At 40.9% G+C, this 22,481-nt stretch overlaps 1 protein-coding gene across 1 annotated transcript in view; it reads right to left on the bottom strand.

The window, feature by feature from the left end:
* Window positions 1-887: 887 nt before the first annotated feature.
* Window positions 888-22,481, bottom strand: part of LOC136325117 (protein POLR1D) — a 50,765-nt gene continuing 29,171 nt past the window's right edge. Inside the window, exons 2-3 of the mRNA XM_066258965.1 lie at window positions 17,377-17,451; window positions 888-1,939 (exon numbers count right to left, since the gene is read on the bottom strand). Of these exons, the coding sequence (XP_066115062.1) occupies window positions 1,672-1,939; window positions 17,377-17,451 (343 nt within the window). The 3' untranslated portion in view covers window positions 888-1,671. The remainder of the gene's footprint in view (window positions 1,940-17,376; window positions 17,452-22,481) is intronic.

Consider the following 22,481-nt stretch of genomic DNA (forward strand, 5'->3'; position numbering starts at 1 on the left):
AAGCGCCCATCTGCTTCTCCACCCTTCCGCCTCTCCTTTCTCTCTCTCTCTTCCCTTCCCACAGCCAAGGCTCCATTAGAGCAAAGTTGCCCAGGATGCTGAGGATGGCTCCATGGCCTCCACCTCAGGCGCTAGAATGGCTCCGGCTGCAGCAGAGCAACTTCCCAGGTGGGCCGAGCATTGACCCCTGGTGGGCATGCTGGGTGGATCCCAGTCAGGCGCATGTGGTCTGTCTGTCTGCCTCCCTACTAACTTCTCACTTTGAAAAAAAAAATTAAATAAAAATTTTAAAGGAAAAATTATTTGTAGAGCACTCGTCCTTTAACAAATTATTCAATTCTATTTTACTTAATTATAATAAGAATTTAAAAAAACCCGTCACGACTCTAGCTACTTCTGAAAAATATTTAAATACAAAACATTTCAAACTTAGTATAAATAACATAGGCTAATGCACAACTAGATTTAGATAAAGTCAAATAAACTAAGTATTTCCTTTTGTGTGTTCGAGAGTGACAGATGAGACTCGGTCTTGGGTGAGAAAAAGGGTGGATGGAGTGAGAACGCACATGTTTGTCACTCCTGGGCTTTTAGCTCAGAGCAGAATGAGGGTGAGGCAGAGCAGTTTGGTGGGGGGGGGGGGGGAGGAAGGGGAGCAAGACAGTCTATTATTCTGGTTTCTCTTATAAACATCACAAAGTGAACTTTTCTAAGGTGCTCCTCTCTAGCTTTTAGAAGGGGGGCGGCTCACAGGGAGACAAATTCTTCTTCCTTTTGTAGACAAGGAAGGATGGTGCTTGCTGACATTTTCCTGAGTATAAAAGGAATAATACAGATTTGAAGGTTTGTATGTTAAAACAGTCACACTGATATTGAAAACAACAAAAGGCATTGTAAACAGATTTTTATTTAAAATTAACAATTTTGAAACAACTATATGCTAAGAGTGGTTATCACAGGTCTTTAGCTAAATAAGACATAGCATTAAAATAATTATATCCATTTTAACTTTTAAGAGTTCTTTTTAAAGCACCACTTAAAACTTACATATTCAAAAAAATTAAACATAGAAAAACTTCTTTCTCGGGAATGAGTGTAAGAATGTGCTTTGCTTACTGACATGGGGCACTAATTTCAAAGCCATTCTGAGTTTATTACATTGTTCCTTGCTAAATATCTAGCCCTTGGAAGGCTATAGCTTTTCTTAAATATGATTTCTAAATTTTAAATTTGTCACCCCAAAAGGTAAAGTATAGGATTTACAAGTATTTCATTTTTTGAGAAATTCTAAGAAATGACCAAAATTGCAGCACACCCAAAAAGCTGAAACTAGTTTTAACAATCTGAAAACCTTTATGTTCTAGATTTATTTTGAAGCCAACTTCTAAATGAGATAAAACAGAAACAATACATATGTATACTACACTGCTGAAGTAGCTTACACTTGCCAAGGCATCTTCAAAGCAAGTCCCTTTGTACTAAGTGCCTTGAAGAGCATCTAGGCCATTTCCTGCTTGTGGCAACAACAAAGGACCTACTGCAAAAACTGCTCTTAGGTGTCTGCTCTGCCGGCTCAAGGCACATCCTCAATAACCCTCTCTGCACACCCCAGTCTCCCATGCGTGATGGTATTCATGGCTGGGGACAGTCTGGCTTATTCTTGTGCCTGCCTCATCGCTTGTCTGACCGCTTCTCATATTTGTCCCGTCTGCTCTGCTTTCTCGGCGGGGAGCAAGCGGCTGTGCCTTGGGCTGGGAAGCTGTGCTCATAAGGGTGGGCTCTTTGCTTCCTCCGGCTTTCTTCTTTCTGGTTCTGGTTCTTCGCAGGTTCCTTATCGCCCTCTTTTTGTTCATGGTCTTGCTCTTTATGGGAGGGGAGTGTGTTCTTAATTGTGTTAATAAGAAATCTTTTATTGGTGCCAGCAAGAGGACACTTCATCCTGGTGATGAGGGGAAAGAAAACAATCACAGATCAGAGAGTGACTCCACAGCTGAGTCCACAAGCATGGATGGCTGCCACCAAAGACTCTCCATCACAGAAGCAAGTTGCTGAACCCAGTCAGCTTTCCTTGCATGCCACCTAGTGTAAACTCTGAGTACAAGGGGAAAAGCAAGATCTGAGGCTTCCTGCGGCCTACTGGCAGGTCCTCATCTCAACACTTCCGCTCTTTCTTCCTCATTGGGACTAACTTCTCTACTGCTTTGCATGTACCGTATTGACTGCAATGCAAGATAACAAAATCATTTAATATTTTCTCCTTAAACAATAAACAACTGATTTGACTACAACCTGCATTTTGAATGAAATATATTTTGGCTTGCTTTTAATTACCAATTGGTAAAAATGAGTTCATTTCTAAGAAATAAAAAAGTATAACCTACTATTTACTGGAGCTAAATGATCTACTCTAGAAATAAAAATTGTCTGAAGAATCTATGAAAACACAGTAATCACCTTTTACCTTTTATTTTTATTTTTTTGTGACAGTCAGAGAGACAGAGGGACAGGTAGGGACAGACAGAAAGGAAAGGAGAGAGGAGAAGCATCAATTCTTCGTTGCGGCACCTTAGTTGTTCATTGATTGCTTTCTCATGTGCCTTGACTGTGGGGCTACAGCAGACTGAGTGACCCCTTGCTTGAGCCAGCGACCTTGGGTTCAAGCTGGTGAGTCTTGCTCAAACCAGATGAGCCTGCGCTCAAGCTGGCAACCTCAGGGTTTCAAACTTGGGTCCTCTGCATCCCAGTCCGATGCTCTATCCACTGCGCCACCACCTCATCAGGCTAATCACCTTTTACTTTTTAAATACCTCTTCTACTTCCTATTTTGGGACTGCAGTCTGTGCTCTGTTGGGGAGCACTGTACACTCGCCCACCCTCTGGGTGCATTTCTGGGCTGTGTTTATTTGAGTAGCTTCAGGATTCAAGGTTATCCAGGAGGGAGGATATAACTAATTAAACTGTTAATTAACATGTTGAGTTACACTTATATACCATGATATTTATTTTTCAGGTGTAGCAAACCTATCATTTTGGAAATGAAAACCCCACAAATATGAAAACTTGTACATTTCTCCTGCTTGAGCCATCTGCCATATGATGAGCTAATTTTAGGTGGGGGCTGACCCCCAACATTAGGCTGGCTGGTATTGATTGAACAAGATGCATGTAGAACTCTATAATCTCCATCTCTATATCAAACTTTGATTCCAAGAAAATCCCACAAAATACTTCCAAATCAGCCCACCAACACCCCACTGTAATAATTTTGTATCTGTTACCATGTAAGTGAAATACAAGCAGTCTTCAGCTTGAGTGTCACCTATGTGGAGGAGACCACCTTAGGCAACCAGAATGGCATTGAGTCTAGAAGTAAAGGGAGAAGAAAAAGAAAAGTCTCCTGCTGCAAATAAGCAGCTCTGAGTGTGAGCAGACAGAGAAAACACCTAAGAGCCAGCAATGGTGCATACACCGAGCTTGCTGGGCGCAGCTCATGCTCAGGCCAGGAAGGTGGCAGGGGAATGAACTAGGGCAGAATGAGAGAGAAAGGAATGTAGAGAGAGAAGGACAGTGGAGTGCAGTAGAAGCAGTGGGAACATTTAGAGGTAGTGATGGCATTACAGTTTTTTGGGGGAGGGTTAGCCCTGGAGTTTAGAAGTCACAGTGAATGAGATGAGGAGCAAAGAGGAAAGGTGATAACAAAGTCTGCAAGTGCTGAGGGGAGAAAACTACCAGCTCCTTGTGGCCCTGTAGGGCTTCACTGAGCCTCCAGGAAAAGCACTCCGTCATGCTACCTGAGTCATAACAAGGCAAAGTGACTTATTCCTCCTGGAGGTCAGAATAAGTAATTTATTCCACCTCAGTGTCGGGTGCCCTGTGCAACACGAGAGTGTGATGAGAAGGCAGGCCAAGCTCTTACTGCAGTGGCTTCATAGGGCACCACTGAGTCCAGGTACTGCTTTGGTGAAGAAACTTAAACCACTGCCAACTCTGAGCAAAAGATTCAGAAGAACATGACACACCAGTGTCAAAAAGCAGCGCAGCACTGCTAGCCTACAGGAAACACTATCCTTTCATGTGAAACACAAAACATAAGAGCCCCTCCTTGTCAACTGTGGCTCATTTTTATGAACAAATGGGCCACATACATATTTTGGATATCAAAGGCTAGGAACAGTGGAGAAAATGCCCACCTACAGAAGAATCCTGTGGTGTTTTCATTGGACTGGGCCATCTCAGTGCTAGTAAAACTAGTCAGTTCTTCTTTGGATTAAACAAATGAGGAAAAATAATTATAGCCAATGGGACAATAATCCAGGATTTTAAAGCAAAGCCTTTGTAACTCCTGGTGAATTCTACTATATTTTGCTATCTTCAGTGTGAGATCACCTTTAACACCCCTTGATTATCCGAGATGAACAAAGCTCTTGTTCCATTAGAGAACAGCAGAGTTAATGGAGAGAGCGAGGGCTCTCAGAGAACACGCTTCCTTCTCTCAACAAAGTGACCAAAAGAGCTACTCAGGGAATGCATTTTCCAGAATATCCACAAGCAAACTGGCATTTGCATCTCTTTTTAATACCAAAGGTGGCATTTTTAATGTTGGTTATGCCTAGCACACCATCCAAGGTGAAAACTCAAGGATGACTTAGAACTGAATTGCTTGAAGGCAGGAGTGGGAAGGCTTCGAGTGACTTCTCTCAAACATGCCAGGGCACATTTTAGAAATGATATCAAGTGCTCATTTTAACTCTGTTAACAAATAAGGCAAGGCAATCAGATAAGGGGGTAGTTGCAAGCAAATGTGAAGGTACATGTAGTAAATAATTCAGTATAATCATAAAATCGGCACTAAATATATTAAAATATAAAGAGAGTAACACCAATACTGATGTTTCAGGAAATCCACTGGGAGAGAGCTGCTTTGGACTTAATGTGGCAATTAATTCTGCTGAATCTCACAGCTAGCTATTTTATTGCTATAGACTCATACAACATGGAATATTGGCCGAGCACACCTTTCCTGGAATCATACTATCAGACTGAATGTGGGACACCTTATATTATCTTCCTGTTGGGGATAATAGTAGAACAAATGAGAACATGTCAAGTGCTTGGAATAATCCCTGTTATTAACTAGCACTTAGTAAATGTTAGCTTTGGTGCATAGCCCACCTCTTCTACTTAATTAGCTGTCTGACCATGGGCAAGTTACTTCGCTCCTCTGTAAATCAGTTTTCCCTATTTGTAAATGGGAGTCAGAAACATTTCCCTTGTAAAGCTATTGTGGGGATTCAATGAGATAATGCACAAAGCACTTAGCACAGTGCCTGGCATACAGCAAACTTTCAATACATGTTACCAACGGATCCATAACTTCTTACCCACAATTCTAAAATTTAAAAACCTCTGGAAATCAAGTTCTTTTTATGACATCACAACTCATTTGGCAGCATAATCTGACTTAAATTCACACCAAGGTATTTATATATCTAGTCTTTGTCCCATTTAGGATAGGCACTCATATGTTTTGCTGAAGAAATGACAATGTGTTGAGCAAGTGCCACCAGGGACACCTGTGGTACATCCCACATGCGCCTTTCCAAAGTGGGAAATTTATACCTAAATTTAGAAGATAATCTGGACCCAAGGGTTTTAAACAAGGAACTACAGTCTTATATTATTATTATTCACTTTCTATTCCTGAAAAAGAATATACATATCATTATCAAATAAGTTAATATACTAGGAATTTTCCCACGATGGCAACTCAAGAGAACATCCCAGTTTCCAATCACCTGGGATAGCCCTGGCCAGTTGGCTCAGTGGTAGAGTATCAGCCTGGCATGTGGATGTCCCAGGTTTGATTCCCAGTCAAGGCACACAGGAGAAGCAACTATCTTCTCTACCCCTCCCTCTCGCTCTTTTCTCTTTCTCTCTTCCCCTCCTGCGGCCATAGCTCCGTTGGAGCAAGTTGGTCCCAGGTGCTGAGGACGGCTCCATGGCCTCTCCTTGGGTGCTAAAATAGCTCAGTTGCCTAGCAATGGAGCAACGCCCCAGATGGGCAGAGCATCACCCCATAAGGGGCTTGCTAGGTGGATCCCAGTTGGGGCGCATGCAGGAGTCTGTCTCTCTGACTCCCCGCTTCTCACTTAAGAAAAATAAAAAAAAATAAAAATAGTATCACTTGGGATAATAAACTAATCAAGAAAAGTATTATATCTGATGTTTCCCCAATAAATACCAAAACCAAAAAACGTCTGAGCTATCAAGAAAAAGTTAGATATTTTACAGAAATTTTCATAAAAAGTTAAAATTTTAAAGTTTCAGTATTTAGAAGGATTAGACTTTGATATCTGCAGTTTCCCTTCTAAGCTATCTCAGTTCTCCATAGAGATCAGGGTCCATGGGAAATAGGTGATTAAAATTTGCATTTCCTCATATTCTGTAAAATGTTCACAGATGGTCCTCAGATATAAAACTAAAGGTTGACGTAAGCAGGTGGTCTCCATGGTTTCTTCCCAATTAAAAATCCTCTGTTCATGTTCTTTATGTTCATCCTTCAGAAAATTACCATATTTCCACATGTATAAGACGCAACTTAATTTGCTGTGGCAACTTGAGATGCTGTGGCAAGCCAACATTAGAAGAGCATCTGGCATTAATGAGTATCTAACTCAACTGTTTCACAGCCTTTTTCATACCAGCACTATGGTGAAACCCTGAGCCCTGCAGTAAGGCACACAGGTCATGGCCACTCAATGTGTCTGCTCTCTCTATGTCACTGGCTGTGCCCAATGATGTGCTGGTGTGGGGGACTCAAAGAGGCCACGGGACAGGATGGCCACTTTCCTCTCTGCAGCTCTGACTTGCACAACGTCAACTTTCTCACCCTGCTAATTATTTTTCTTTTTGGTTTTAGAAAGTTATACTAGCTTGTGTGGAAACAGGTGCTAACAATATAAATTCATGTAAAAAAAATATAATAAGAGGCTAAAACTGCTCTAGAAAGTACTCCTAACAACACCGTCAAACTGAAGACCCAGCAGTCTATCTACGTTAAACTTTAAATGTAAAGCCATCCTTTCACTTTCTTTTCTTAAATTTATATATTAGAGTGACACTGGTTAGTAAAAGTACAGGTGCACAATTCTATAGCACACCATCTGAACACTGTACTGTGTGCTCACCCCATCCCATCACTTCAGAGCTGTCAGTCGAGAAGCTGTACCAAAGGGCTCTGTATGCCCTGGCAGAGGTGGCATTCCAGAGACTCTGCATTAAGCAGACTAAGACTGATTGAGGTTATGCAGGACTGTAGGCTTTTTACTGTATTTCCCCCAAGTATAAGACGCACCTTAATATTGGTGCCTGAAATTTGAAAAAAAAAGCATTACATAAATTAAGTTTTATTCATCATAAAATTCATACAACTCCTCTCTCACTGTCAAAACACATCCATTAGCTTGTCCTCATCTGTGTCTCATGATGAATCACTTCCTTCATATATTGCCTTGTCCTCAGTTCCATCTATAGCATTTGAAATGCCACACTTCTTAAATGACTTGACAATGATCTCAATCTTAGTATTATTCCAGGGTTTTTCACCCAGGCACAAACTTCTCCTATAGTTGGTTTCTTCACTCTTTCTGCTGATGTCAAATTATCCTCAGAAGACTTCATCCATTGATTCTATTCATCTCTCATGGCAGCTTTGAAGGGTTTGTTAATGCTGACATCAAATGGTTGGAGCTGGGATGTCAAGCCTTCAGGTATGACAGCAAGTTTTGTTTTTTGCTCTGCAGCAATCTTATTTGTGTTTTTTGTTATGTGTGCTCTGAACTGATCAAGCACCAATAGGACAGGTTGGTGTAAGAGCCCACCCGGTCTCCTTCTTCAAACTTTCTCAAACCAGATCTTCATCCCATCCTGTTCCAACCAACCCTTGTCAGGAATGTGGACAATCACTCCTCAAGGAATGTCTTCTTTTGGCATTGCTTTGCATTTGATAATCAGCATAGGAGGCAGCTCGCTTCCATCAGCACAACAAACTAGAACAACTGTATAATGACTTTTTTATGTCCACTTGTCTTCACAGTTACAGTTTTCATTCCTTTCTTATCAACAGTTCTGTCACTTGGGACATCACATTGAAGAGGGAATTTGTACATATTTGAAATCTGTCCCAACTCAAACTGATGTGTCTTCCGACATGGAATGACAAAACGATGAAATTCAAGGACCTTCAGCTCATAGCTTTCAGGCATCTTTTGAACAAGTCTGGTGCGTGTACACATGCCTAGTCCATTCTGTTTCATGAACCTGAAGCACCGATTGTGTCCTCCTTTGAAATCAGTAACTTTTTTTTTTTGTATTTTTATTGGTTTTTTTTTTTTTTTTGTATTTTTCTGAAGCTGGAAACGGGGAGAGACAGTCAGACAGACTCCCATATGCACCCGACTGGGATCCACCCGACACGCCCACAAGGGGGTGATGCTCTGCCCCTCTGAGGCATCGCTCTGCTGCGACCAGAGCCACTCTAGTGCCTGGGGCAGAGGCCAAGGAGCCATTCCCAGCGCCCAGGCCATCTTTGCTCCAATGGAGCCTTGGCTGCGGGAGGGGAAGAGAGAGACAGAGAGGAAGGAGGGGGGTGTGTGGAGAAGCAAATGGGCGCTTCTCCTATGTGCCCTGGCCAGGAATTGAACCTGGGTCCCCTGCACGCCAGGCCGACGCTCTACCGCTGAGCCAACCGGCCAGGGCCAGTAACTTTTTTTCATCAACAATTCTTCTTGCCTCATGCTGAACCAATCTTTGTGGACACAGGAATTCCAAATGCCCTTTGCTCTTCAATCTATATCTTCAATTCCCTCTTTAAATCAGGCCATTTTGCTGACTTACCTCTTATGGCCTCATTCTACCATGACGTTTTCAAGTAGGGTTTCTTCTTTCATAGTTTTTATTGATTTCTCAGTTGGAGGAGGACTGAACTTACATTCAGCAGCATGATTTCCATTCAATTTTGCAAAGTGGATGACTTTTAGCTTGAATTCAGCACTGTATGAAAATCTTTTCTGAGCCATTTCTGGGTAGAACATGGCAAAACGTAACCTATCGTAATATACAGGTAACCAGTGCGAAACAATGAGTGCAAAGACAACAAGTAAGAAAAAGCAGAAAATTCAAGTAAAAAAAAATCTAAAACTACTGTATAAGATGAACCCAGTTTTGTTTTTTTTTTGTATTTTTCAGAAGCTGGAAATGGGGAGAGACAGTCAGACAGACTCCCGCATGTGCCCGACCGGGATCCACCCAGCACACCCACCAGGGGCGATGCTCTGCCTACCAGGGGGCGATGCTCTGCCCCTCCGGGGCGTCGCTCTGCCGCGACCAGAGCCACTCTAGCGCCTGGGGCAGAGGCCAAGGAGCCATCCCCAGCGCCCGGGCCATCTTTGCTCCAATGGAGCCTTGGCTGCGGGAGGGGAAGAGAGAGACAGAGAGGAAGAAGGTGGGGGGGGGGGGAGAAGCAAATGGGCGCTTCTCCTATGTGCCCTGGCTGGGAATCGAACCTAGGTCCCCCACACGCCAGGCCGACGCTCTACCACTGAGCCAACCGTCCAGGGCCGAACCCAGTTTTTTAGACCCCAAATTTTCCAAAAAAGGGTGCATCTTATACATGGGGAAATACAATATTTATTTATTTGTTTTTGGATTAGGAACACTGTGAAATATAATTTGCAAAAATGAGGCATTTTTTCCCTGCAGTTATCATACTCGACTCATGAAAACCAGTAAACAAATGTAATTTTTTTCAGATTTTAATACTTTTGTCTCTCTATTGCTGAAGGATGGAATTGCCACTTTGGGTTTCTAAAATAGTCCCATGGATATGACCCATCCAGTAGAGACTCAGGATCACCAGCCAATAAAAATAACAATGGGGATGCTAACTGACACTTATAAAGCAATCACCCTGTGCTACTACTTTACCAATGTCACCTCATTTCATCTCTCCAACTGCAGGGAGTCTGATTCTGGAGCTCAGCCTCCCAGCACTACCTTAGAAGAGAACAGAGGAGTGGAGGAAAGACACGCTGCAGTCTAATCAGATGGCCGATTACAGAATGGTCAGGGAAAGAAACTGTAGGTGAGCCTGTCCGGGTGGTGGTGCAGTGGATAGAGCGTCAGAATTGGATGTGGAGGACCCAGGTTCAAGGCCCTGAGGTCGCCAGCTTGAGCGCAAGCTCCTCTGGTTTGAGCAAGGCTCATCAGCTTGAGCCCAAGGTCGCTGGCTCAAGCAAGGGGTCACTCGGTCTGCTGTAGCCCCCAGGTCAAGGCACATATGAGAAATCAGTCAATGAACAACTAAGGAGCCGCAACGAAGAATTGATGTTTCTCATCTCTCTCCCTTCCTGTCTGTCCCTATCTGTCTCTCTCTCTCAGACTCTCTGTCTCTCCCACAAGAAAAAAGAAAAAAGAAAAAAGAAACTGTAGGTAAAAGGCCCATCAGTACACATGCGGCTGAGGCTTTTCTGTCCACACAGGTACCAAGAAGCAGATCGGTACAGTGTCAAGTCAGCTAATGACAGCTGACTACTCACAAGCGCCACAACAACAAAGGCAGTGAGAGAGCTCCTCAAACACACTTGAATTGACTTTGATATTTGGGAATTACAAAGGCAGTGGGAAATTATGGTTATTTTTATGGTCAGGGAAATAGAGGCCCTGGGATCATGAAGCAAGATTCCAGACAATGCACCTCAATTCATCACTTTATTTTAGAGCCAAACCCACCCCTACACCAGCATACAGCATTTTATCTTCCATTCTGTACACATATCTGGGCACTCTCATGGATGTAAGTTTAAAACAAACCCCAAAGAAACAATTACAACTATGCTTTCAACATGCCAGACGGCTGTGGTTGATCGCAACTGACTGTTGTTTAATGCTGCCATAACCACCCTCGGGGCTCCAGTTTACAATCTGGCAGTTGAATGCCTCTGTGTGGCCACATGAGAAATTCTTTTATACTGTTATGATCCCTCATTATTAAACTTTAGTTCTTAATTTCTGTGCATACAAAAAACAGTCCTGAGGCCCACAGATAAGTTTTTCAATGCACTTTGTGTATAACACTACACCTAACAGTAAAAAAAACTAGTTGACATAGATGCACATAGCTACAATATTTATTTTATAAATCTGAAAATCTTTCATATTTAAGGCATTGTGCTAGGTCCTGAAGCAAAGATAAATACCAGCCTGTCCCTGTTTTTCTGCTTGTTAGGGGACTGTCAAGAAGAAAGAAACTATGGGAAGACGAAGTTCAGAAGCAGATCTGTAAACAGTGGTGTGCTGGGACAGATGACAGGCTACATTCATGGCCTCTTCTCCCTTAGCAGCACAAAGCATTTACACAGTTATCTGATCCAGTGGACGCACATCTGGGCCCTCGGATGCAACTTCAGGACTGGATCTGAAAGGAATATGGGAAGCAGGGGCAGAAAGCACTGGTAGTGTTTTGATGTTAACACAATAATAAGCTTGAGACAAGGAAGTGAAGTTCTAGTCCCATCAGCAGTCGGCTGGCTGGGTTCTAGGAAACCTCTCTGGGCCCCATGTTCTTAAACTATAAAGTAAAACCTTTGGATCTCTGTGGCCCTGAAATAACTGCCAGGAGCCTCCTCTATGCGTTACTCTGAAGTTCAAGCCCTTTCTCCTTCTAGCTGCTGCACTGGGCTCACTGGCTCCCTTGTTCCTTTCCACAAGTAGATGAACAACCTGAAGGCCAGCAGAGTGCCTTCTTTACTGTTGCCTGTGCTTGCCCTCTTCACACACCTACTGCTGCTCCATGAACATTCAATTGTGTAAAAAAGCACAAGCCTGGAGAAGAACCTGGGAAACTATGTGCTTTCCAATAATCAAAAGCTGATGACATAAAATAGAACAATGTAATGGTCCCCCTTATCACCAGATTGACCCCATGCCAAAACAGAAAAGCACCCCCAAATGTCATTTCCCTTAAAACAACTAGGCCAAGAAAACTGAAGAATCATTTTCTGTCAGATTAGATCTTTGGAACTTTTTGTACCAAAAGATAAGCCTTTCCAAGCATATAAGGACTGAAGTTCCATAGGTACGAGACTCAAAAATTATACTGGATCACAGACAAGCTGAAGTGAATGTGCCCAGAATAAAAACAGCTTTGTAGACAATGAAGCTGAGCACATTTCTGAAATTTGTGCTTATAAATTCCTTTATGTCCACTCAAAAGAAGTCAGAGGGGCCAATATTTCAGCTTCTCCAAGGCCTCTGTCAAGAATGCTTCTGAAGAGATTCTTTTGATGAAATACATTCAAGTATAGAGCACCAAATGGTCTTTTTCTTATAAAAATGGCATCATGCTTACAAAATTTTTCTTTAGTTCAGCAATTTCTTTCTGGTAACAACTCAACTACCTCACTAAGATCATTTAATGAAATATCTAAAAGGAAAAGCAATGCCACACTCACTCCAGTTCTAGTTTAAATTTTAAAGCAAATGTAAGTCTTCTAGATGCTTAGTAAAACAGACCCACACTAGTAAGCAACAAACGTTTTGATCATCCATAAAGTTCTGCAGTGAAGTCCCAACTCCTGGCAAATATGACCTGCTCAGGCTTTTCTAAAGTGCCACATAAATGGAGTCTGTGTGATGTTCTGTGTCTGGCTCCCTTAGCTCAATGCTTCTGAGATCTGTCCATGCAGTGAGTATCAATAGTTCTTTTCCTTTCTATTACTGAATAATACTGAGTGAATGGCTATAACCACAATTTGTTTATCTAATTATCAACCAATGAACATTTGGTTTATTTACACTTTTGAGCTATCATGAATAAAGTTGCTATAAACATTGCTGTACAGCTTTTTACATGGACGTAAGTTTTCAATTCTCTGGTAAATGGTTGGAAGAATTCTGTATGTAGATAAGAAGCTGTCAACTGTTTTCCAAAGTGGTTATACAATTTCACTTTTCCATCAAATACTTTTTCCACATTCTTTCCTTTATCTGGTACTAGAAGCTTTCTTATTTTTTATTTAGTCATTCTAATGTCCGTGTTGTAGTAGCTGTAACTAATGATTTAAGTTATCTTTTCTTATGCTTATTGGCCAATCTTAAATCATTTTTGATGAAGTATTTATCAAATGTTTTGTCCATTTAAAATTACATTGTCTCCTACTGACTTAAGAATTACACTATATTTTTACTACCATTTTATTATTCATACTTTTTATCTTACTTTTTCTTCTTAAGTCTCTTTAACATTTCGTTTCTTTTTTCTGTGACAGAGACAGAGACAGACAGAGAGAGGGACAGAGAGACAGGAAGGGAGAGAGATGAGAAGCATTCATTCTTTGTTGCAGCACCTTAGTTGTTCATTGATTGCTTTCTCATATGTGCCTTGACTGAAGGGCTACAGCAGTCTGAGTGACCCCTTGCTCAACCCAGCGACCTTGGGCTCAAGTTGGTGAGCCTTGCTCAAACCAGATGAGCCCGCGCTCAAGCTGGTGACTTCAGGGTTTTGAATCTGGGTCCTCCGTGTACGAGTCTGACACTATCCACTGTGCCACTGCCTGGTTTGATTCTTTAACATTTCTTGGCACCCTGGTTTTGTGGTGATGAATATTTTTGCTTTTTCTTATTGGGAAGCATTTAACCTCTCTTTTGACTCTGAATGATAGCCTTTGCTGGGTAAAATAATCTTGGTTGTAGGTCCTTTCTTATAATTGCTTTTCATGCTAGTCCCTTCTGGCCTGCAAAGTTTCTGTTAAAAAGGTAGAAGTTAGGTAGGTGACAGTCTTATGGGAGCTCTCTTGTACTAACTGCTTATCTCTTGCTACTTTTAAGGTTCTTTTTTTTTAAAGATTTTATTTATTGATTTTAGAAAGAGGCATAAAGGTGAGGGGAGGGAAGCAGGAAGCATCAACTCATAGTTGGCTTCTTGTATGTGCCTTGCCCAGGGAAGACTTGGTTTTCAAACCAGTGACCTCAATATTCTAGGTCAATGCTTTATCCACTGTGCCAACATGGATCAGGTTAAGATTCTCTCTTTGTCTTTAACCTTTGACATTTTAATTATGATGTATCTCGGCATGAGCCTCCTTGGATTCATCTTGTTTGAGATATTCTGTGCTTCCTGGACTTGTATGTCTATTTCCTTCACCAGGTTAGGGAAGTTTCATGTCATTTTTTTTTTTTTTTTACAGAGACAGAGAGTCAGAGAGAGGGATAGATAGGGACAGACAGACAGAAACGAAGAGAGATGAGAAGCATCAATCATTAGTTTTTTGTTGCTACACCTTAGTTGTTCATTGATTGCTTTCTCATATGTGCCTTGACCATGGGCCTTCAGCAGACCGAGTAACCCCTTGCTGGAGCCAGCAACCTTGGGTCCAAGCTGGTGAGCTTTGCTCAAAACAGATGAGCCCATGCTCAAGCTGGCGACCTCGGGGTCTTGAACTTGGGTCCTCTGCATCCCAGTCTGACGCTCTATCCACTGCGCTACTGCCTGGTCAGGCCATTTTTTTTTTTTTTTATCAAACATAACCCTTTATTTTTTTAATTAATGTTAATTTATTGTGTTTACATAGATTCTAGTGCTGCCCCGAATGCATCCTCTGTCATTATTTCTTCAAAGAGGTTTTCAATCCCTTGCTCTCTCTCTCTTCCCTTTCTGGATGTTGGTATGCTTGGTGTTGTCCCAGAGGCCCCTTAAACTATACTCATTTTTTAAAATTCTTTTTTCTTTTGGCTGTTCTGGTTGGTGTTTTCTGCTTCCTTATCATCCAAATCACTGACTTGATTCTCTGCTTCATATATGCTACTATTTATTCCCTATAATGTAGTCTTCATTTTAGTGTATTCTTCAAATGACTGGTTCGGGTTTTTTTGGTTTTGTTTTCTATCCCCATTTTTATGTTTCCTATGTCTTTATGAAAGTTCTCACTGAGCTCATCTACTCTTTCCCTATGTTCATTGAGCATCCTTAGAACCAGTGTTAACTCTGTATCTGGTAAATTGTTTATCTCTTTTTCTAGAGTTTTCTCCTATTCTTTCATTTGGGGTATGTTTCTTTGTCTTTTCATTTTGGCTATCTCCCTGTGTTTGTTTCTATGTATTAAGTAGATCTACTATGTCTCCTAGTCTTCATAAAGGGTCCAATGATGCAATCTCCCTGGTCATCTGAGTTGGGTGCTCCAGGTTTATCCTTTGTAGGATTGTGTTTTTTGTTGTGACACCTTAGTTGTTCATTGATTGCTTTCTCATATGTGCCCTGACCGTGGGCCTTCAGCAGACCAAGTAACCCCTTGCTCGAGCCAGCAACCTTGGGTCCAAGCTGGTGAGCTTTGCTCAAAACAGATGAGCCCGTGCTCAAGCTGGCAACCTTAGGGTCTCGAACCTGGGTCCTCCGCATCCCAGTTCGACACCTTAGTTGTCCCGTCCTGCTATATTCAAGACTTGATTATTATTGGCACATCAATGACAGAAACTGACCCTCAAGCTGATTAGCTGTGAGGAATGACCATGATTACAGCAGAGGTACTATTGTGCAGGGGCTGACCCCATGAAGCAGAAGTCACTTTAGTGGGGCTCTGGTGCTTGCTGAGTCTGCCCTCTGGTTGTGGCATTTGTGGAGGTGGTTGGGTGGTGCTCTGGTGTGGTCTGAAGCTGACCATCAGGTGTATTACCTTTTGGGAGGGGCTGGTACAGGCCAATGTCAGCCTGTGCCTGGCCCAGGGACATCTGGTATAAGCTACAAAGTGATTTGCAGAAGGTTGTTTACTTGTGCTGGGCTTGGAGGCACACGGGAGAGGCTAAACTGGGAACCAAGGCTGGCTGCCACTACTGCTGACTTGGGGGCTGCTAATGGCTAGGCCAGCTGCTGCTTGTTTGGGGTTTGTGAACCTTTGAGACATTTTAGGGAAGTCCCCAAAACAATCCAAGACTAATCATTTTTATGGAGAAGCCACTAGAAGTGGCTTGGGGGAGCCTGCAACTTGGGTAGAGTTGGGGTCTCAGGGAATCACCAGGGCAGGGTGAGTGTGTTAGCCAAGCTGATGAAGACTCCGACTTGGAGGCTGCCTGTGACCACAGGTTCTTCGGAGGTTGGTCTCAATAAAGGAAAATGTGTTTGCCTGCACTTCTGTCTAGGAGAAAGCTGCCCCTCAAGCCTTTGACCTGAAGGTAGACAATTCAATTCCTCATTTATGTTCTTGGAACTTTTTAAGCTCCTACCCCAGTACTGGAGCTTAGAGTAAGTGAGTCCGTCAGCAAGTCCAAGCATAGGCCCTTTAGAGTAACATCTTGGATTCCAGTAGCCATCTGTCTCACTCAACCACAGTTCCTGCTAGTTTTTACCAGAAGTTAAAGTTTGGGACATCACTTCCCCAACGTAGAACTCTGGGCTGGGAAGCTTGTTGTAAGGCTAAGACCCCTACTTCCTCTCGGAGGGACCTCCACAGCAAAAATATACCCCCAGTTTCTTCATGGCTACACCATGGCTGTGGGGTCAGCCCATTCTGTTTGTCTACCTGTCCTATCAGTCTCCATGTGGCTTCTTTTGCATATACTTAGTTTTAAGGCTTCTGTTCAGTTAGTATTCAGGCAGCTTTCAATGATGATTGTTCTGTAGTTTAGCTGTAATTTTGATTAGGTTGTGGGATAAGGTGAGTTCAGCTTTTACCTACTTCGTTATCTTGACAGAAATTCTATTTTATATTCAACTTTTGAATGGCTCACAGTACAACATCACAGTAAATTTAAAATGGTAGATAAAAAATATAAAATCAGCATATTTATTGAATGTGAATGCTATTGCTAAAGTCATGCTTAAAAAATCAGACTTGATTCTTAGGGCTAAATTTTTCCTTTGTTTATAATACTAAATTTTAATCAGCTCTATTTTGTATAGAAACTGTAAAGGTAAACTTTAGTTCTATATAGCTGAATTGTCACAAAAACAAAAAGTTACAATCAGAATTTTTTAAAGTAAAATTTAATTTACTAATGACTACACTTAAAACAGAATTGTTAAACAATGAGCACTGATGTAACACTCTCACACAGATGCCTTTAGGTACAGTAATGATTATGTATCTCTTGGGGATTTGGGAATCAAAGTGATGATAAAAACCATGACAGACAGTCTCCATATACATCCCTCAGCCCATTTCTTCATGTTATTCGAGTTCCTCAGCTTCAGCCCTCAGTAGTATTCTTCTCTTCTTCTTGCCTCAGTTGATTTCCTCTATATCCATAGTTTTATATTCCCTATATTTGCTAAAGAAGACTTTCCTCTTTAATATTTCTTTTCAGTTTTAAGATTACTCAAGTACTTACCAACCCATAGGTCCCATTGTTTCTGCTCTTGTTTTCCCACGTTTTGCCTCTTTAAGCAGTTCTTCTATTGCTTTCCTGATGGGAAAAAAAAAAGACATTTGAGATGTGGTTACCCTACTCAATTCTGAAAATCAATTTATTCCATGTTTATGCCATTAGGAAAGGAACAGCTCTGAAACATAAAATTTCAAAATTGGGAGAGAAATTTTTAAAAATGGTTGATAGTTTTGAACACATAAAATTAAAAATAAACTTTTTAAATGATGGGTAAAAACACTGGAATAAAAACCACTAAAGACAAAATGATAAACTATATCCATATTTAAAATGTTCAAATGCATTATTATTCCAAGAAATACGAATTAACCCAACAATGATCTGTTTTGCTTCTTCTGTTAGTGAGACAGCAGAGAAATGGATATTCTTTTCTCTACAAATGGGGACTGAAGCTGGCATAACATTTCTAGAGGACAATGTGACAACAGGATAAGAGCCTTAGAAATAACATATACCTACTGACCTAAAATTCCACTTTATCTTGTCTTATGAAATATTCAAATAAGTATGAAAAACCATATGTACAAGGATATCATTAGAGAACTTGTTAACTGAACAAAAAGAGTAGAAACTTAAATGTTTATTTTAAAAGGCTTAGATAAATAAATCATGGCATATCCACATAGCAGAAAACTAGGCAGTCATTAAAAATGAAGATGAATACTTGGCACAAAAAGACATTCATAACATATTTAGTATGTAAAGCTAAGTTTAAAAAAATGAACTAGGGTGGGCCAAGGTAGATTTACAGTTGTGAGCATATGAAACAGTTTATTCTTGTACTAATATTTATTAATCATTGTTATTTATTATAAACTGTAAATATACTTTGCCCATACCTATAAATAAGATGATTTAATTTTAAATTTATAGATATAGTATATATATATATATATTGCATAGGAAAACATTTTAAGAGATATTATCAATATGGTATGGTGAATCATGAGGTGATTTCTATTTTTTTGTTTGCTTCTCTGAATTTTCTATTTTTTCCTAGAGTGAACCTGTATTTTCTGTGTAATTTTCATAAAGATGTATTTTTAAAAACCTTCAAACTTTTCTATCAACCATATTCTGGGACTCTACTATGTCTAAGATACTGTGCAAGGTGTTATGGGTAATAAAATAGAAAGACAATCACCCCTATTACTTCTGACATAAAAATAAGAAGGTTAAGAAAAAGAGGCTTAGTGCCTGACCTGTGGTGGCCCAGTGGATAAAGCGTCAACCTGGAAATATTGAGGTCACCAGTTCGAAACCCTGGGCTTGCCTTATCAAGGCACATATGGGAGTTGATGCTTCCTGCTCCTCCCCCCACTTCTCTCTCTCTCCCTCTCTCTCTTTCTAAAATGAATAAATAAAATAAAATGAAAATGAAAAAAATATATAAAAAAGAAAAAGGCTTAAGGGTGCAATATATATGTAAAAAATATATATAATTTACATATATTGTATAATAAATATATATAAAACAAATACAGACTAAGGTGGGAGTATAAATCTAATCAGAATGAACTGAAACTGAATAACTATATATTGATTCTATATAAAAACATTTAATTACACTGTTATAGATACTTTATATGTCTCAAATGGTATTAACATTATGTTTATAAAAATGTTATTTTATATTACTTTTATCAAAGCATGCATAGTTTAAAAAGACAAAGATTATTTAAAGACTTGTAATAAAATGCCAGCAGTCTTCTACATCACCCTTCCCCATCGACCAAATATAAATAAATAAACAAATAACCTCCAAAAACCAATTTCAGCTATTTTTTATCTGTTTCTCTTGGTTTCTTTACTTCCATATTTCTAATCGTATGCTTTCAAACAATTTCACCACCTTCTTAATCTTCAACAGATATTTCTGGCTATTTTCCTGTAATTTATACATTTTTAAAAAATAAACTCTTATTAATAATGAAATCTTTTTTTTTTTTTTTTTTTTGGTATTTTTCTGAAGTGATATGTGGGGAGGCAGAGAGACACTCCCTTATGCACCCGACCAGGATCTGCCTGGTACACCAACTAGGGGGCGATGCTCTGCCCATCTGGGGAGTTGCTCTGCTGCAACCAGAGCCATTCTAGCAGCTGAGGAAGAGGCCATAGAGCCATCCTCAGCGCCCCGGCCAACTTTGCTCCAGTGGAGCCTTGGCTGCAGGAGGGGATGAGAGAAATAGAGAAAAAGGAGAGGTGGAAGGGTGGAGAAGCAGATAGGTGCTTCTTCTGTGTGCCTGACTTGGAATCAAACCCGGGATTTCCATATGCCGGGCTAATGCCCTACCACTGAGCCATCCAGCCAGGGAATAATGCAATCTTTTAAAAATGTCTTTTCAGCTAACGCAGCAGCGTGACACTTTCTAATCCATCCTGGGAGGGCCTGCTGACAGGGTCAATGACAACCTGAAACTGCAACTGTGTGCCTTCTGACCCCTGGACCCACACACTTAGGCTGTCTCACAGCCGAGCTAGCTGGTATCATGAGCAGGCAAGAGCATCTGATTACCCCACACACTTCTCCTTTCACCTTTAAAAAAAAAAAATAATAATAATGCTTATGCTTGACCAGGCGGTGGCGCAGCGGTAGAGCGTCGGACTGGGATACAGAGGATCCAGGTTCGAGACCCCGAGGTTGCCAGCTTGAGTGCGGGCTCATCTGGTTTGAGCAAAAGCTCACCAACTTGGACTCAAGGTTGCTGGCTCAAGCAAGGGGTTACTCGGTCTGCTGAAGGCCCGCGGTCAAGGCACATATGAGAAAGCAATCAATGAACAACTAAGGTGTCACAATGCACAACGAGAAACTAATGATTGATGCTTCTCATCTCTCTCTGTTCCTGTCTGTCTGTCCCTGTCTATCCCTCTCTCTGTCCCTGAAAAAAAAATAATAATACTTACCATTGATGTGGATCTGAGTGCTTCGTCTTATAGAGTATTTCATAAAAAATATATTCTATTCAGCTCAAAAACAAAGACCCTTTTTCACCCTTATAGATGTAAGTACAAAATATCATAGAGGAAAAGTATTCCAAATACACTCCCCTATTCCCATCAATTAGTGTGGTAGTTTTCAAATAAAAACAGGTAATCAATCATACTTGGATTCAACAAATGTGTTTTCTCTGCTCCTGACAACAAAAGCTGTTAAAAAATCATTAGGGAAATACTTGTTTAGACAGTTCCCCGGTATGAACAATCCATGTATACAGTGTGTCCGTAAAATCATGGTGCACTTTTGACCAGTCACAGGAAAGCAACAAAAGACGATAGAAATGTGAAATCTGCAACAAATAAAAGGAAAACTCTCCCAGTTTCATACCTATTCAGTGCAGTTCGATGTGGGCTCACGCACAGATTTTTTAGGGCTCCTTAGGTAGCTAGCTATCCTGTATAGCCTCTACAGACTCGTCACTGACTGATGGCCTACCAGAACGGGGTTTCTCCACCAAACTGCCGGTTTCCTTCAACTGCTTATCCCACCAAGTAATGTTATTCCTATGTGGTGGCGCTTCGTTATAAATGCACCGATATTCACGTTGCACTTTGGTCATGGATTTGAATTTAGCGAGCCACAGAACACACTGAACTTTCCTCTGTACTGACCACATCTCGACTGGCATGGCCGTGGGCTACTCCGCTGTATACACAGTGTTACATCATCATCTGCGCATGAGCACATGCTGCCACATCATCCTATAGAAACTGGGAGGGTTTTCCTTTTATTTGGTGCAGATTTCACATTTCTATTGTCTTTTGTTGCTTTCCTGTGATCGGTCAAAAGTGCACCATGACTTTATGGACACAATGTACATTACAAATAAACTAGAATGCATTTTCCCATAAAAACTGTTAAAATGTTTGGCTAACTTTCTGGACCAGCCTACAAAAGCCAATTCGTGTCACCATACAGCAGAAATGCTGTCCACCTACAGGAAACAACAAATAGTCAGGAACCTTGAAGGGATCCTGAAAACATATTCTAGGCAGTCAACAGCTATGAAGTTTGACACTGATTCTTCTGTAATTTTGATTTATTTAAAATCATCTCCAGCACTGCTATTAACTTTATCTGCAGCAATTAAGGAAACCTGATTTACAACTATAATCAAAAGGAAAAAAAGGTATATGAATGAGAAAGACTGCCTGAGGTGAAACGAATTCACTTGTGCTGAAAGATGGAGGTGGGGCTCAGAGTGCATGAGTATGGCAGTCAGTCAGTCTGTCCTCTCATGGGTAAAGCCCGCAGCAAAGGTGGAAGCAGTACCACATACTCATGGTTGGGGTGCATCTAAGTTATGGATTTATATGTAACTGGTTTGACTAACTTGCCTGAGGTAATATTGCTAATGATCAGAGAAGAGGAACAAAACAGACAAACCTATGTGTTTATGCCTACAAACTTCCTGATCTATTATACTTCCCATCTCTTCCACAAACTTTTGCATAGAAAGTCCTGGCGAAAGGCAAAAAAATAAAATACATGGAGAAAAAAAAAAAGAACTAACAGTTTTCACTGCTTCTGCACTCATTCCAGAAGAACTGGGCCACATGCTGATCCTGGAGGAGCGAAAGGAATGAAGGATTCTCACTGCTTTGTCCTAAGAACGTTGAGTATTTGCTACCTCCCACCCCAACTTCCACTGTACAAGCTTTACTTCCAAGAAGGAAAACAACAGTTTCTAGCAATCATGTATTCATTCGCTCCTTGAATATAAAACCACCTTCAAAATGAAGGAGGAGAAAGAGAGTCAGGTAGTTTTCCTCACTACTGTAGCCTGGAACTTTCGCTAATGAATTCCTGGGTAAGGAGAGAGCAAGTCCAATCTCTACCACACATTTTACAGGGGCTACATACTTAAGTTATCAAAGATTATGAAATATAAACATCATGAAATGATGGTTTGTAATGAGGTGATGACACAGTATAAACTAAGATGAAAATACAGGAAAGGCAAACTAGAATATATAAGAACTAAATATATAGTGTTGTAAAGTATCCGATCCATAATTTCGCCGATTTTCAGAGACACCAAGTCCAGATG

The sequence above is a fragment of the Saccopteryx bilineata genome, chromosome 2, assembly GCF_036850765.1.
Source record: "Saccopteryx bilineata isolate mSacBil1 chromosome 2, mSacBil1_pri_phased_curated, whole genome shotgun sequence".
Lineage (NCBI taxonomy): Eukaryota > Metazoa > Chordata > Mammalia > Chiroptera > Emballonuridae > Saccopteryx > Saccopteryx bilineata.